This window comes from Bufo bufo, chromosome 8, assembly GCF_905171765.1.
Source record: "Bufo bufo chromosome 8, aBufBuf1.1, whole genome shotgun sequence".
Lineage (NCBI taxonomy): Eukaryota > Metazoa > Chordata > Amphibia > Anura > Bufonidae > Bufo > Bufo bufo.
This window is the reverse complement of record NC_053396.1, coordinates 158,847,030-158,862,394: the sequence shown is the minus strand read 5'-3', so window position 1 is coordinate 158,862,394 and position 15,365 is coordinate 158,847,030. Positions and strand designations below refer to the sequence as shown.

Genomic DNA, 15,365 nt, shown 5'->3' with positions numbered 1-15,365 from the left:
CCCGATAATTGCCTGCCCCTTGCAGGAGTGAGAGCTTCATTTACATGCAGCAATCATCTGCACTGTATGAGGACAAAACGATTACTAGAGTGATTGCGCATCCTCATACACATGCAATTTTTCTGGGCAGCAGAATGCTGTTTACAAAGTATGATCTGCTGCCAAGAAATGATGATTTAGGTGACCACACCAGTGATTGGCTTATCGCGCCACCTTTACATAGGGAAATTATTGTGATGGTGTGTTCCTTAGAATGCTCTTTCCCAATAATTGTCCCGCTCATTGGTGATTATCGGACATCATCATCATCAATATAAGATCGATGAGGGTCCAACACCTGGCACCCCCTCCAGTTTTTCCCTGCAGTCTCCAATGCCAGAATTAGCACTTTTAATGCAGCTTCTGCTTCTGGCTCCGTCCACTGTTTTGTCTGATGGGTGGGGGTGTCGAGAGTCAGAGCCATAAAAATAAAATAAAAAAGTATATTTCACTTTAAAGAATAAGATTTTTGAGGACACAGACTCCATTTAAATAAAACATGATGAATTTCCCACAAACATAGAAATTGGTACTTTTAGCGGATACCCAGGATCCTACACTCATATCAACCATTTCAGGCCAGGCCTTCTAATATTCCCAAAAAATAATATGCATAAAATATGGTGGTTAATAGATAGTTAGATATAAAAAGATTACAAGTAAAGAGAAAATGGATCACATTCTTTGACTGCACATTGAACCTTATTGCATATACTAAAGTGCAACTATACAGGACGATGCCTTCACAGCAAAGTGAATGGAAAAATGACACAGTGCTAAACCCGGTTTATGTAGAATTATTACTGCCACATGAGCACTAGTGCAGCGCTGATATGAAATGAAGGCTACACATAACAATGTACTGTTCATTTACACTGACTAATTGGGCCTTAAGAAAAACTAGCAAAAGAAAAAAACGGTCACTCAACACAGCCAATCACAGTGCAGCTTTCATCTGTCTACAAGCTGTTTAAAAAATAAAAGCTGAACTCTGATTGGTTGCCAGTTTTGACAAATGACACCCAAAGTTATTTTAAACCTGCACTTCCCCTAATGCAAACCATAAAGGGGTTGTTCAATAATAGAAAATATGGCTGCTTTTTCCAAATACAGTGCCATAGGTGTCCACAGGTTGTGTGTGCATAATTGGTGCAGTGCCCCAGAGGACAACTGCAAAGGGTTAACTACTGATAAAATGGTTAATTTTACTGCTACTCAGTTAAATGTTGTGATTTACTGTTAAAGCACATTTTCTTTGCGCACTCCGTACACCTAATAGCAATGTATGTACAATATATAGACAATATATGGTTAACACTGGCAGAATTGTTTTGGTTCCCAGGGTGATGGACTTCGCTTACCCTCCTGGTGACTGAGTGTGTGTCTAGTCAGGGCTACAGAGAGGACCTACATGTGCAAGCTCCTGCAAACTAGGTCCAAGTTCAGAGAACCTTTATCTCTGAGTCTACAGCTGCCAGAGAAGTTACTTCATCATCAAAAAAATCCTGAGGAGAAAGAGACCAGGCATCTTTGAAGGACCAGAACCATTAAGGCCTTGCAAGATAATGTCAGTAAGGAACTGCTCATTTGTGGCAAGACACTTTACTGCTATGGAAAGGGTTAATAGCCTCCGGCACCCACTACTTTGAGACAGACTAGCCATCTGGATCTAAAGTCTGCACCCGTCAGCCTGGGAATTGCAGAAATTAAACAAGACAGTATATCGCGCCTGTGGTTAACGCAAGTATTTTTGAATTAGACTCGGGGATTGGCACCACCATCACTATTGCTGCCCATATACAGTTATTGGGAGAAGACTACATTTTGAAACTGTGCCCCTTTATAGCGATATGAACTACTGCTCCCATTGTCCAATCAGTAAAGTGAGAGTTTACTTAATGTAATCAAATTGGGCCTGGTCTTTTCCTCCGTCATCCGCCAACCTGTGTTTCTGCACTCCTGCCTTGCATCCTGCCAAACACCCAACAGCAAGGCCGCTCAACCTAAAATCAGGCAGGAGACCCCAAAAGTCCAGCAAGAAAGGGTGCGCCCTCTTTTCACTGCATGGCCTTAGGGAGCAATGCTAATAGTAAGGGGTGTAGTTTGTGAAAATTCCCCCTGAAATGGATAGTTTCTAGGAGCATTACTGGATGTTTTGGGACAGTCCCAGGGAGGGGATTTAAACCACCTGAGTTATTCTGCCAACTATGCATATAGTACTGAAGCTCAGACCCATTCACTTCAATAGAGATCAGCTGCAATACCAGATACAAACCATAGACAAGTGTAGCGCTCTGTTTTTCGACTTCTGCACAACCCCCTTTAAAGGGCATTGTCAACATTTTTAAGAAGCCATTTTACACTATAGTACTCCAAAAAAATAACAAAAATGTACTTGCTTTCAGCATGGTTACCAAACGCTCTGCTAATTGGTGGCAAATGTCTGTCATAACTATTGCTGGAAGTCCTAAAATTGTGTAAAAATAGGTAACTTAGTAAAAGAGTAAAAGAGGGAACAAGAGCTGGATCGATAGATAGATAAAAACACGTCCTGTAATCACACCTAAAACTAGGGGGCCTTGCTGTGTATCATGGGCAGCACCCCCAGTTTTTATTGGTGACATCCATTATGTTCATTATAAAGTCATGGGGGTAATTTTTTGGTTCTGAACACCCATTCACATATGATATAAATACCCAAACAGGTTTTGAAGTGCTTTCAATATAGGAAGAGAAGGCAATAAAAAAAAAGTGTACCCCCAAAGTGACATTAATCCCATCCTCACAGTGGCCGGACCCTCCACCCACCCTGAGTACTCTATAGCGTGCTTATTGTGCATTAGGACAGGGTAGCATCACGTGTCTATGTGAATATGTTAAACATGCTGGACAATTGCTTTCCAGCCAACTGGTTGTACCTGCGTGCCGGAGAACATTGTGACAATCACCACTGGATCATGTTGCGTCTCCGCTGTCTATCTTTTACTGCTGCTTATATAGGACGATTCCTTTCACTGTCTTTTGCCATTGATTAGATTATACTTAGCTTTAAAGAAGGAAGATTCTCACAACGCTGATGAGACAAAGCCTATAGTCAGTCTGCCCTTTCTGAACAGCTCTAGTGCGGTACTCCAACCAGGGCTGAGTATTCCATTTATAGTGCGACTGTTCGTATACTAATATAACTAATCAATAGTCCAGCTATCAGTCCATTTTTCTTTTTTATCTCATTGTTGTCGCTACAGACAATTTGTACCGGTTGACTATAAATAAGGTTTATTGAACCAAGCACTGTCCGGGCGCCTACTTTGTAATATACTCCTTGGAAATCTCATGGAGTTTGCACTTGTTTACATATGATAAAACTCAGGGATGAGATGTGACTGTACAGGCCAATGTCACCTTGATCCCTCCGTCTGAGGAACTTTTACAAAGTAGGAGCACACAGTATGCCTGTTTAAAAGGGGCCACATAAAATGTTACTCTACATAATGGCTGCCTCTAGTGTGATGATGGTACACAGAGCCATAGAGAAAGTTCAAATAGATTCCAGCCATGTATCTGTTCCTTCTAACCCTCACTGTGACCCTCATATGCTGAGAAGGGTATACTCCTTATTCCGTGTTCTCCAAAAGTTCTTTACAGAAAGTCCTTACAGTAAGTGTCCCGGATGAGTCTGCTGACAACTGGGAACTAGTGCGAGGGGTCGTCACGTGCTGTCTCACTAGCTTGTTTCAACATTTTGCGAACCAACTTTTCCAATTCCTTTCTTGACTTTTGTTCTTCATCCAAACTTTGCTTCATCCTTTTGTTCTCCTGTTAAGATAAAGAGACAGTATATATACTGTGTTTAGGACCTTAAAGGTGTTTTCCCATCTGAGACAATGAGGGCATATCATTAGGATATGCCCCCATTGTCTGATGGGTGTGGGTTCCACCACTCGGACCTGCACCTACACCGAGAACGGAACGGGAAGGTGGTGACCAAGCTAGTGCTCAACTATTTTCGGTGGCCCCATAGAAATGAATGGAGGACAGCTGCGCATGCGCAGTGAGCCCTCCACAACTTTTGCGCCTCCATTCTCAGTGTAGGGGACTCGCACCTATCAGACAATAGGGGCAGGCTCGGACTAGCCCATAGTGGTACAGGTGAATCCACCAGTGGGCATCTGAGCAAGGTGGGCTTCCTGTCATCCACCCCCTGCACAAGTGGCACATAACACAGTAGACTTCCTGCACTACATACATATATTCAATGTACAGCTCCTCAACAGCCTATGTTTATATAAACTTGATAGATTATTAAAAAAAACTCCCCAGTTTATTATTATAGACAAAATCAGAGCTGAGATGACTTCTAGGTAGAGAGGAAAGCTACCAGTGTCCTCTTCTCCCCAGGACCCACCTTGTCAAAGTTGCTGCAGGGACCCCATATTCAATCATCTGGTAGCATCTTGCTGCTGTGTGAGCAGGTAATATTTGAATGTATCTGTACGGTGGGCCCCCAAAATTAATTTTACTGGTGGGCATTAGGAACCCCAGTCCGACACTGAATGGGGGCATAGATCCTAGCAATATACTCCCATTGTCTAAGATGTGAAAACCTCTTTAAGCAACTTAAAGCTAAGGGTTATTAGAGCACAAAGTGAAGGTGAAAGTACAAGTCACACAGCTAAACAAACAGTTAACCCTTTGTGACAGATCGGCTCCATATTTTTTAATAAAGACCAATTTCACAAATGGTTTTCACCCTAAATTAGTTAAATTCAATCATACACGTAAAAAAAATGTCTCTGTAGGTGTACATAGCCTTTAAAGTTTTCTTAAAGGGGTTGTCCGGGATCACAGTCTTTTTAACTAACATTAGTATTCACCGTTAAATGTATCTGTAAGATCCCCCTGAAGGTCCCCAGTTTTTTTTTTTCACTCCTCCGGGTCCCCGAAGCTGCGCTCGGTAACGTTTACATTGCAGCGCTCCCTCTGTCATTTCCTGCCGCACTGCCTTATGGGTCCCGCAAGGCAGTGCAAATCTGTAGATTGACGTCTCAATCCCAACCCATGGGAGGTGTGTCTACAGGACATGGGAGGCGTGCTTACCGAATTCATGCGGTTGTACATGCAGATGAGAGGCGTGCACTAAGCTAAACAGCAGCGTTCCCTGCCTCCAAATCTACCTCCTTCAGCCCAGAATAACGCCTCTCTGTGCCCGGTGACGTCACCGGGCTCTCTGCTAAGCGGAAGACGAGGCTTAGCACACCAGTAAGGAGCCCGGTACGTCACCAGCTGACAAAAATAACACTTCCGGTCCGCAAATCCAGTCTGAGGAATGGGGGCATCAGAATAAAGAAATAAAGGTAGAACCCAATATATGTAGGCTGTTAGTGAAAAGCAGCCTATTTACTAATAATCACCGAACCCGGACACCCCTTTAAGTTTTAGATCAGCATTGATATTTCTCTGTACTCAGCCTCCAGCCATTTTCTATCAGTTATGCCTCTCAGTTTCTCCTGGTACCAACTGTCAAAGTAACCCACATCCCTTCATGTTCAGTCCCATCTTTAGTTATTACTGAGACTCCGTCCCCCACATTTTACAGTGCAAACATTCTAGGCTTTAGCCAATGAGTTCTTCCTGCTGATGACCATGGTAAAAACCAAAAGTCACCTAGGTGATGATACAAAAAATGTGCCCTAAATATTTAATAGTAAAGAAATGATTAAACTGGAATGTTGAATATTAAGAAAAGATATTTTGACTTCTGTTTATCTGAATGGTTGATAACAGGTAACAATAGCCTTGGTGCAAATAAAATTTGAGTTTAAGTCACAAAATGAAACACAAACTGAACATTTAAGCCAACACACATTGAGTTATGTGCATTTCTGTGTGAACCATATTAAATATATTCCTCTATTTTGGAGTCAGTGGCCCTTTAAATTGAACCATTCTACACGTGGTGCTGATGTCATAACCGCCGGCATTGTGAGAAGATTGGTTTAGAACCTGGCTCACTCAGTGTTCTGTAGATTGCTTGACTTTCTTTCTAGGGAGCAGCAGTGATATTGGCGAGCGCATCGAGTGATTTGGAGAATTTTGGGAATTTGGAAGATGTGGGAGTCAGACTCATTTGACTATAGATCAGTAACATCTAGATCAGAGTCTGACCTCTCAGACTTCTCATCTTCCAATCAGTATGGCAAGAAGTCGACACTACCATCTAAATACCGCCTAGGTGACAACTACACTGAACACAGGGACATGGCGGCTCAGAGAGTACTGGCCAGACTGACCAGTAATACTCAACTGAGAAACCCTGAGAGACACCCATCATCTAGTGGCTATGAAAGGAACATCAGGATGGAATATTCCTATCACATCTGAATCACCTACATGGTCAAAAAGAGCCACAGCAAAAGAAGTAACCAAAGACCTTGACCAAGTAGCTAAATATTTGGCAGCAGCGGAAAAGACCCTGGACTCCCTCAAGAAAAAGATCTACGAGGAGAATTCTTGCCAGGCATATCCATCAAGACCGTTGCCAAAAATAACATCTGTGAATACGGTGCAGTATAAGAATTCCCAGCTACATCCAAGGGACCAGCATGATGAAACCTCCTGCACCCAAGGACAAAGACATCAGCATTACCACCTATAAGAACATCATCAAGTCATCATGCAATAAAAACCCAGAAAGCTACCCCTAACAAACACCTAAAACAACTATCCCAGCCCTATACGGCGGCTGCTGAGGCCCTGAGCCTGCTGGGGAAAGAGGACTGGGAAAAAAAAATCAAGGTATTGATACCATCGTCTCCCTGATATCCTGCCATACTGAAGTTGCTCTACCATCCGTACGAGAACTCAGGACCGCTGTAATAAAAGAAGTGAACAACCTGAGATCAGCCGTGTCACTTGCAGCTATTAAATGCTTGGATACAATGTTCTCTACAGTGAAGACACACATGGACTACAACCTCCAGCAGACAGTCAGTGTGTTATTACAAAAAGCCGGGGATTCCCAGCTCCTTTATCCAGGAGGCAGTGAACAGCTCTCTAACATCAATGGTGGAGAATGTCAGCCCTGGCTGCGCTCTCACAGCCCTGATAGAAGGAGGACTCTGCCACAAGAACAGCACGGTGAGATCCACCAGAGTGAAACATCTCTCAGGTCTGGTGGATAGAATGGGCCCAGAGTTTTTCCTTTCTGAAGAAAGGGCATCACAGATAGGGCAATACCAGCTTAGCCAAAGCTGTGCAGGATAGCTGCCCACAAGCCAGGATGTATGGCAGGAATATCCTGGGCATGCTAGCTGCACACCCCAGACTGGATGCAATGCTGGCTAAGTATGTACCACCTAAAAACTTACCAGCCTTAAAGCTCCAGTTGAAGAAATTACCTCATTAACTAATTACATGGAGGAGGAATATTGCCCCAAGAATAAGTCATCAGTGTTTGATAGACATATGTACCTGTGGAGAAGTGACATAACCTACAGTATCCATCTGATAAGGTATGAGAACATTTGGAAGAATTTATATGTTGTCGTACATGTATTTATATACACTAATAGATATATTTTGGGGGAAAGCCTTTGTTACTCTGTTTGCCCAGAGGTCTTCTCACGTCTTATCCTCTTACAGGAATACATTTGATATTTGTTAAAGGGGTTTTTCTACTTATATATCATTATGGGCTTGTCAATTAAAAGTCATTGGTGACCACGGGGAGCCTCAATAATACAAAAAGCGACGCAACTCCCATTTTTATTGGAAAAGTGGCCAAATGTTTGATTTCCTTAATCATAATGAATGGGACATACGGAAACAAACCCATTTTTGAAGTCCATTACAACACTTATCCACTATCCACAGAATTGGATATAGGTCTGCTCAGTGGGGTCCATGCGCTGGGGCCCTGCTGATCACTAGATCCATGTTCTGCTGTTAAATGAGTGGTGGACCTACATGTGTGCTACTGCTTCATTCAACTCTGGCAGACTGCTGGAGATAGCGTTCAAGCAGTCAGCTATCTCCGGCAGCCCCATTCAGCTGAATTGAGTAGCAATGTGAATGCCGCTACATTTTAAACTAGTGATTGGTTGGGTCTCCAGTGGTCGGACCCCCTCCAGTCGACACTTGTCCCATATCCTGTGGATAGGAGATAAGTTGCTGCAGTGTGACAACTCTTTTAATGATGACCTGTTTAGAAACATAATTAATCTTAAATCTTGAAACTGGTAATAAATTTCCACAATTATGTATAAATGCTTCGCACTTCCCATGTAACCTGCTCCTCTACCCACAGGTCTACAAGTATCTAAGAAGATTTGGAGCCATCATACATGCCACCACAGCCAGATCCTTCTTACTTCATGAAGAATATAGCACTGGAGTGATGAGCCCCTGGATGAACTCTGCTGCCTTTGGGGTGGATAAGCCTGCCATGTCATTCCTCCATTCCTCTGTCTATATCCAAGATTGATGGTAATACAGAAGCTAGAAAGAAGCCACCTCCTTCCTAGCCATCTTCCATTTTTGCAAGGAAATGATGTAACAGTTGTAGCTGAGAGCGCAATACAGCGACGTCCCATTGTGGATCCTAATATTTATACCAACTAGAAAAGATGGTGAAGACACAGGAGCCCAATGCACAGCAGTCACAAATCATCTGCTATATTGTATTTCTATAACAAAAATAAAACATTTTCTGTTCATTAATTATTGTCTGGATCCTTCCTGCCTACAGGCTCCACTTTTTGGGAATCTCAGAAGTGTCCTATTATAAAGAGTAACCCCATAGAAGGTCAGTGATCCAGCAGAGCACAGAAGGGATTTCCAAAAGGGGGGCTCCACTGAGCTCTGTCTGGAGTTCTTCTTTAGGCCATATTCACAATCAGGCCAATATCAGCCTGATCAGGAGAAGACAGTCTGCAGTGGAGGCTGGTGTGCCGGTCGTCCAGTAATACAAAAAGTTGGGCAGCAAAATAATTTTTGGAGCCCTCTGCATGGCATAAATTTTTGGTCCCTCTCCTGGAGTATAAAAACAGTGGTCATGCACTTAACCAGGTCACGGCCTGCCCTGCATGACCAGAACGGTGGGGCACAACAATTGCAGGAGCCAGGCAACCACATACCGTACTCTCTTCAGAATGGAGTTACACCTCCAGGGACCTTCTCCTACAAGAAGCAGCTTCTTAAGGTTTGAGATCATGAGAGCATCTTGTGTGTTTTTAGTGGGTGAGGGGTAAGCACAAGTAAAAGTGCACAGTAAAACCAGGCATAGTGCAAATATAGGCTATGACTAGGGATATTACACATATATAAACATACAGGCAGACATTATACAAGGTACGTACAGCTAGACATTGTAAGAGGCACCAACAGACAGGCACCATAAATTAAATGAAGAGGAAATATTTCCTTGTAGCTGTAGGGTTGTTCCCCAGAATAAAGGCCACTCTGTCGGGCCCTAGGCCTCCTCAGTCTGACGCTGCTCCTAGATAGAAGTTGATTCTTCTAGGCTACTCTCCCATGAATCCCTATCTGGCCTAATCTAAGGGTATTTCTGACTTCACAATCCCCCTGTTTGAAAGGGCTACAGGCTCATGAGAGTGCTGCAGTCTCACCAATGTCTACCTATATGTCATCTACATGGCATCAGGGGGTAATCCACTGCATGTCATCTACATGGCATCAGGGGGTAATCCACGCCTCAAAAATACACAATGGGCGATTAGAACTACACATTTCTGGTACGTGCATTCAATATCAGACCATTCATCCAATTGTGGCCGAATACTTGCATCTCATGGCTACAATGACAGTGATATTATAGTTTTAGAGGCAATTACACATATGATCTTTAGTCTGAACCTAGTATTATAATATATTTTGCATTCCTACAAATACAGATTAGTCACCTGTAGAGGCTGGAATCTCTCTATGATTCATACCTGTTTTAATTCCTTGACTTCATCTCGTAAGGCGTATAGACTGTGTCTACAAGACTCCTGCAAGGCAAAAAAAACTAATGGATCAAAAGTAGTCTTTATCGGTGGTATAACACTTTCGGTGTAGCAATACAATTGATGACAATTGAAAATCCTGACTGCCTGAAGCCAACTGCAGAACATAAGCTTCAACGTAGAAAAGTCAATGTTCTTGGCATGTAGAGCTTCAATAGGGCCCTTTGTGCTAGATACATAGCACAGCTTTTTTTTTAATACGTTTTCTCACAACTACAATTGTTCATCCAAACAAATAACAATAACATTTTTTATCAAGAAACAGTAAAGTGTCCAAGCTGAGAATAAAAGGCCTTCCCTTGGATGAAAGGAAGATGAACCCCATGTTTGTAACCATGAATCCTCAGTAAAGGGTGTATTAAACAGGCCAATTTAACAGGTGATTGTCGGGAGGGAAGGCAGCACAGGGAGCAGGGACCAGGAGCGGCGCAGGGACCCAGGTAAGTATATTCAGTTTGGGGGGCCCAGCATATTGTTTTTTTTTTATAAGATTGATAACCCCTTTAACCACTTCAGCCCCCAGTGCTTAAACACCCTGAAAGACCAGGCCACTTTTTACACTTCTGACCTACACTACTTTCACCATTTATTGCTCGGTCATGCAACTTACCACCCAAATGAATTTTACCTCCTTTTCTTCTCACTAATAGAGCTTTCATTTGGTGGTATTTCTTTGCTGCTGACTATTTTTACTTTTTTTTTGTTATTAATCGAATTTAACGATTTTTTTTGCAAAAAAATGACATTTTTCACTTTCAGTTGTCAATTTTGCAAAAAAAACTACATCCATATATAAATTTTGCTCTAAATTTATTGTTCTACATGTCTTTGATAAAAAAAAAAATGTTTGGGTAAAAAAAAAAAATGGTTTGGGTAAAAGTTATAGCGTTTACAAACTATGGTACAAAAATGTGAATTTCCGCTTTTTGAAGCAGCTCTGACTTTCTGAGCACCTGTCATGTTTCCTGAGGTTCTACAATGCCCAGACAGTACAAACACCCCACAAATGACCCCATTTCGGAAAGTACACACCCTAAGGTATTCGCTGATGGGCATAGTGAGTTCATAGAACTTTTTATTTTTGTCACAAGTTAGCGGAAAATGATGATTTTTTTTTTTTTTTTTCTTACAAAGTCTCATATTCCACTAACTTGTGACAAAAAATAAAACTTCCATGAACTCACTATGCCCATCAGCGAATACCTTGGGGTCTCTTCTTTCCAAAATGGGGTCACTTGTGGGGTAGTTATACTGCCCTGGCATTCTAGGGGCCCAAATGTGTGGTAAGGAGTTTGAAATCAAATTCAGTAAAAAATGACCTGTGAAATCCGAAAGGTGCCTTTGGAATGTGGGCCCCTTTGCCCACCTAGGCTGCAAAAAAGTGTCACACATCTGGTATCCCCGTACTCAGGAGAAGTTGAGGAATGTGTTTTGGGGTGTCTTTTTACATATACCCATGCTGGGTGAGAGAAATATCTTGGTCAAATGCCAACTTTGTATAAAAAATTGGAAAAGTTGTCTTTTGCCAAGATATTTCTCTCACCCAGCATGGGTATATGTAAAAATGACACCCCAAAACACATTCCCCACCTTCTCCTGAGTACGGAGATACAGATGTGTGACACTTTTTTGCAGCCTAGGTGGGCAAAGGGGCCCATATTCCAAAGAGCACCTTTCGGATTTCACAGGTCATTTTTTACAGAATTTGATTTCAAACTCCTTACCACACATTTGGGCCCCTAGAATGCCAGGGCAGTATAACTACCCCACAAGTGACCCCATTTTGGAAAGAAGAGACCCCTAAGTATTCGCTGATGGGCATAGTGTGTTCATGGAAATTTTTATTTTTTTGTCACAAGTTAGTGAAATATGAGACTTTGTATGAAAAAAAAAAAATAAAAAAAAAAAATCATCATTTTCCACTAACTTGTGACAAAAAATAAAAATTCGAGGAACTCGCCATGCCCCTCACGGAATACCTTGGGGTGTCTTCTTTCCAAAATGGGGTCACTTGTGGGGTAGTTATACTGCCCTGGCATTTTCCAGGGGCCCTAATGTCTGGTAAGTAGGTAAATGACCTGTGAAATCCGAAAGGTGCTCTTTGGAATGTGGGGCCCCTTTGCCCACCTAGGCTGCAAAAAAAGTGTCACACATCTGGTATCTCCGTACTCAGGAGAAGGTGGGAATGTGTTTTGGGGTGTCATTTTACATATACCCATGCTGGGTGAGAGAAATATCTTGGCAAAAGACAACTTTTCCCATTTTTTTTATACTAAGTTGGCATTTGACCAAGATATTTATCTCACCCAGCATGGGTATATGTAAAATGACACCCCCAAAACATATTCCCCAACTTCTGCTGAATACGGAGATACCACATGTGTGACACTTTTTTGCAGCCTAGGTGGGCAAAGGTGCCCAAATTCCTTTTAGGAGGGCATTTTTTTAGACATTTGGATACCAGACTTCTTCTCACGCTTTGGGGCCCCTAAAATGCCAGGGCAGTATAAATACCCCACATGTGACCCCATTTTGGAAGAAGACACCCCAAGGTATTCAATGAGGGGCATGGCGAGTTCATTGAAAAAAAAAATCTTTGGCACAAGTTAGCGGAAATTGATTTTTTTGATTTTTGTTCTCACAAAGTCTCCCTTTCCGCTAACTTGGGACAAAAATTTCAATCTTTCATGGACTCAATAAGCCCCTCAGGGAATACCTTGGGGTGTCTTCTTTCCAAAATGGTGTTATTTGTGGGTGTTTGTACTGCCCTGGCATTTGAGGGTCTCCGCAATCATTACATGTATGCCCAGCATTAGGGAGTTTCTGCTATTCTCCTTATATTAAGCATACGAGTAATGAGATTTTTTTTTTTCCGTTCAGCCTCTGGGCTGAAAGAAAAAAATGAACGGCACAGATTTCTTCATTCGCATCGATCAATGTGGATGAAAAAATCTCTGCAAAAAAAGAAAAAGGAGGGGAAAGGCGTCTGCCAGGACATAGGAGCTCCGCCCCAACATCCATACCCACTCAGCTCGTATGCCCTGGCAAACCAGATTTCTCCATTCACATCAATCGATGTGGATGAATAAATCATTGCCGGGATTTTTTTTTTTATATATACAAAGTGTTTGCCAAAGTATATGAACACCGCCACCTCCTCAGCTCATATGCCTCGGCAAACGTATCTTTTACTGCAGAGGAGAAATCTCGTCTTGCAGCGCCGCATACACCGACTTGCGTGTAATCTGACAGCAGCGCAATGCTTCTGTCCGAATGCACATCAGTGCTGCAGCTGGTCGATCGGTTGGTCCACCTGAAAGGTAAAAAAAACAAAACAAAAAAGAAAAAACCAGGCCGCAAAGCAATAACTTTATTAACTGTTGAACAGAACATAGAAACTTTTTTAAACTTTTTTAACTGAACGTTTAACTTTTTTACTTACCGGTATTTTTTTTTTTTGTTTAGTTTTTTTTACCTTTATAGAACAAACCTCTCCTTCCCCATGGGACAATGTGCAAAGCGCAAATCGCCCAAAGATGTGGCGAAGTACGTTATGCACTTTATCCCAGGTGAAAGGAGAGGTTTGCAGCAGCTGTGAGTGAATGGGCCCTAATAGCCCTGTGTGCCTGTCCTGGTGAGATGTGATCCCTATGCTAGGTGTACTGTGTGTGGTACTTCCGGAAACACTCTCCATAGCAATAGGGGCAGGGTGGTCAGCACAGTCAGGACAGAAATAGCGGGTGTCACGCCTTATTCCACTCCTGCTACAGACACGACATCTTTTTCGGGGTGACGGTTGGGTTGAGGGTACCAGGAACGACACTGGGGAAATGTCGCTCGTGTAGACGGCTAACTACACTGGTGGATGGGGCCACGGAACCTCCTGGGTAAAGGGGGTTCTCGATGATCTCTTCCTGGAATTTGAGGAAGGATCCTGTTCTCCCAGCCTTACTGTAGAGAACAAAACTATTGTAGAGCGCCAATTGAATTAAATATACAGACACCTTCTTATACCAGCGTCTGGTTCTGCGGGAAACTAAATACGGAGACAACATCTGGTCATTGAAGTCCACCCCTCCCATGAGCGCATTATAGTCGTGGACACAGAGGGGCTTTTCAATGACACGGGTTTGCTCGCTCAATTTGGATTGTCGTGTCTGCGTGAATGGAGGAGAGCATGTAAACGTCACGCTTGTCTCTCCATTTCACCGCGAGCAGTCTTCGTTACACAAGGCAGCCCTCTGCCCCCTTGCAAGACGGGTGGTTACAAGCCGTTGGGGGAAGCCCACGCGACTAGTTCGCGCGGTACCACAGGCGCAAATCCGTTCTAGAAACAAATGCCTAAAGAGGGCCACACTTGTGTAGAAATTGTCCACATAAAGATGGTACCCCTTGCCGAATAAGGGTGACACCAAGTCCAGACTGTCTTCCCACTGCTCCCCAGGTAGTCAGGGCAACCGACCGGCTCCAGGGTCTGATCTTTTCCCTCATAGATCCGAAATTTGTGGGTATAGCCTGTGGCCCTTTCACAGAGCTTATACAATTTGACCCATACCGGGCACGCTTGCTTGGGATGTATTGTTTGAAGCCAAGGCGCCCGGTAAAATGTATTAGGGGACTCGTCTACGCAGATGTTTGCTCAGGGGTATACAAATCTGCAAATTTCAGGTTGAAATGGTCTATGAGGGGCCGAATTTTGTGGAGCCGGTCAAAAGCAGGGTGGCCTCTGGGACGGGAGGTGGTGTTGTCGCTAAAGTGCAGGAAACGCAGGATGGTCTCAAATCGTGTCCTGGACATAGCAGCAGAGAACATGGGCATGTGATGAATTGGGTGCGTTGACCAATATGACCGCAATTCATGCTTTTTTGTCAGGCCCATGTTGAGGAGAAGGCCCAAAAAAATTTTAAGTTCGGAAACTTGGACTGGTTTCCACCGGAAAGGCTGGGCATAATAGCTTCCCGGGTTAGCGGTTATAAATTGTGTGGCATACTGGTTGGTCTCTGCCACGACTAAGTCCAAGAGCTCCGCAGTCAAGAACAGCTCAAAAAATCCCAGGGCCGAACCGATTTGAGCCGTCTCAACCCGAACTCCAGACTGGGCGGTGAAAGGGGGAACTACTGGTGCGGCTGAAGTTGGTGACTGCCAATCAGGATTTGCCAGCACCTCAGGGACTCTAGGGCTCTACGGGCCTGTCTGTGCGGTGGCTGCGACGGGTAACTATTGCACGTGCCACCGTACCAGCTTCAACTGCCCTTCTGGTGCTCGCTACTTCACCAGGTTGTACGGCAGTGCTGGGTACTA

General features: G+C 43.3%; 1 protein-coding gene across 1 annotated transcript in view; it reads right to left on the bottom strand.

The window, feature by feature from the left end:
* Positions 1-3,482: 3,482 nt before the first annotated feature.
* The window catches only part of ARHGEF6 (Rac/Cdc42 guanine nucleotide exchange factor 6), a 116,834-nt gene continuing 104,951 nt past the window's right edge, over positions 3,483-15,365 (bottom strand). The window contains 3 exon segments of the mRNA XM_040404762.1: positions 3,483-3,855; positions 9,993-10,028; positions 10,031-10,049. Coding sequence (XP_040260696.1) covers positions 3,733-3,855; positions 9,993-10,028; positions 10,031-10,049 — 178 coding nt within the window. The 3' untranslated portion in view covers positions 3,483-3,732.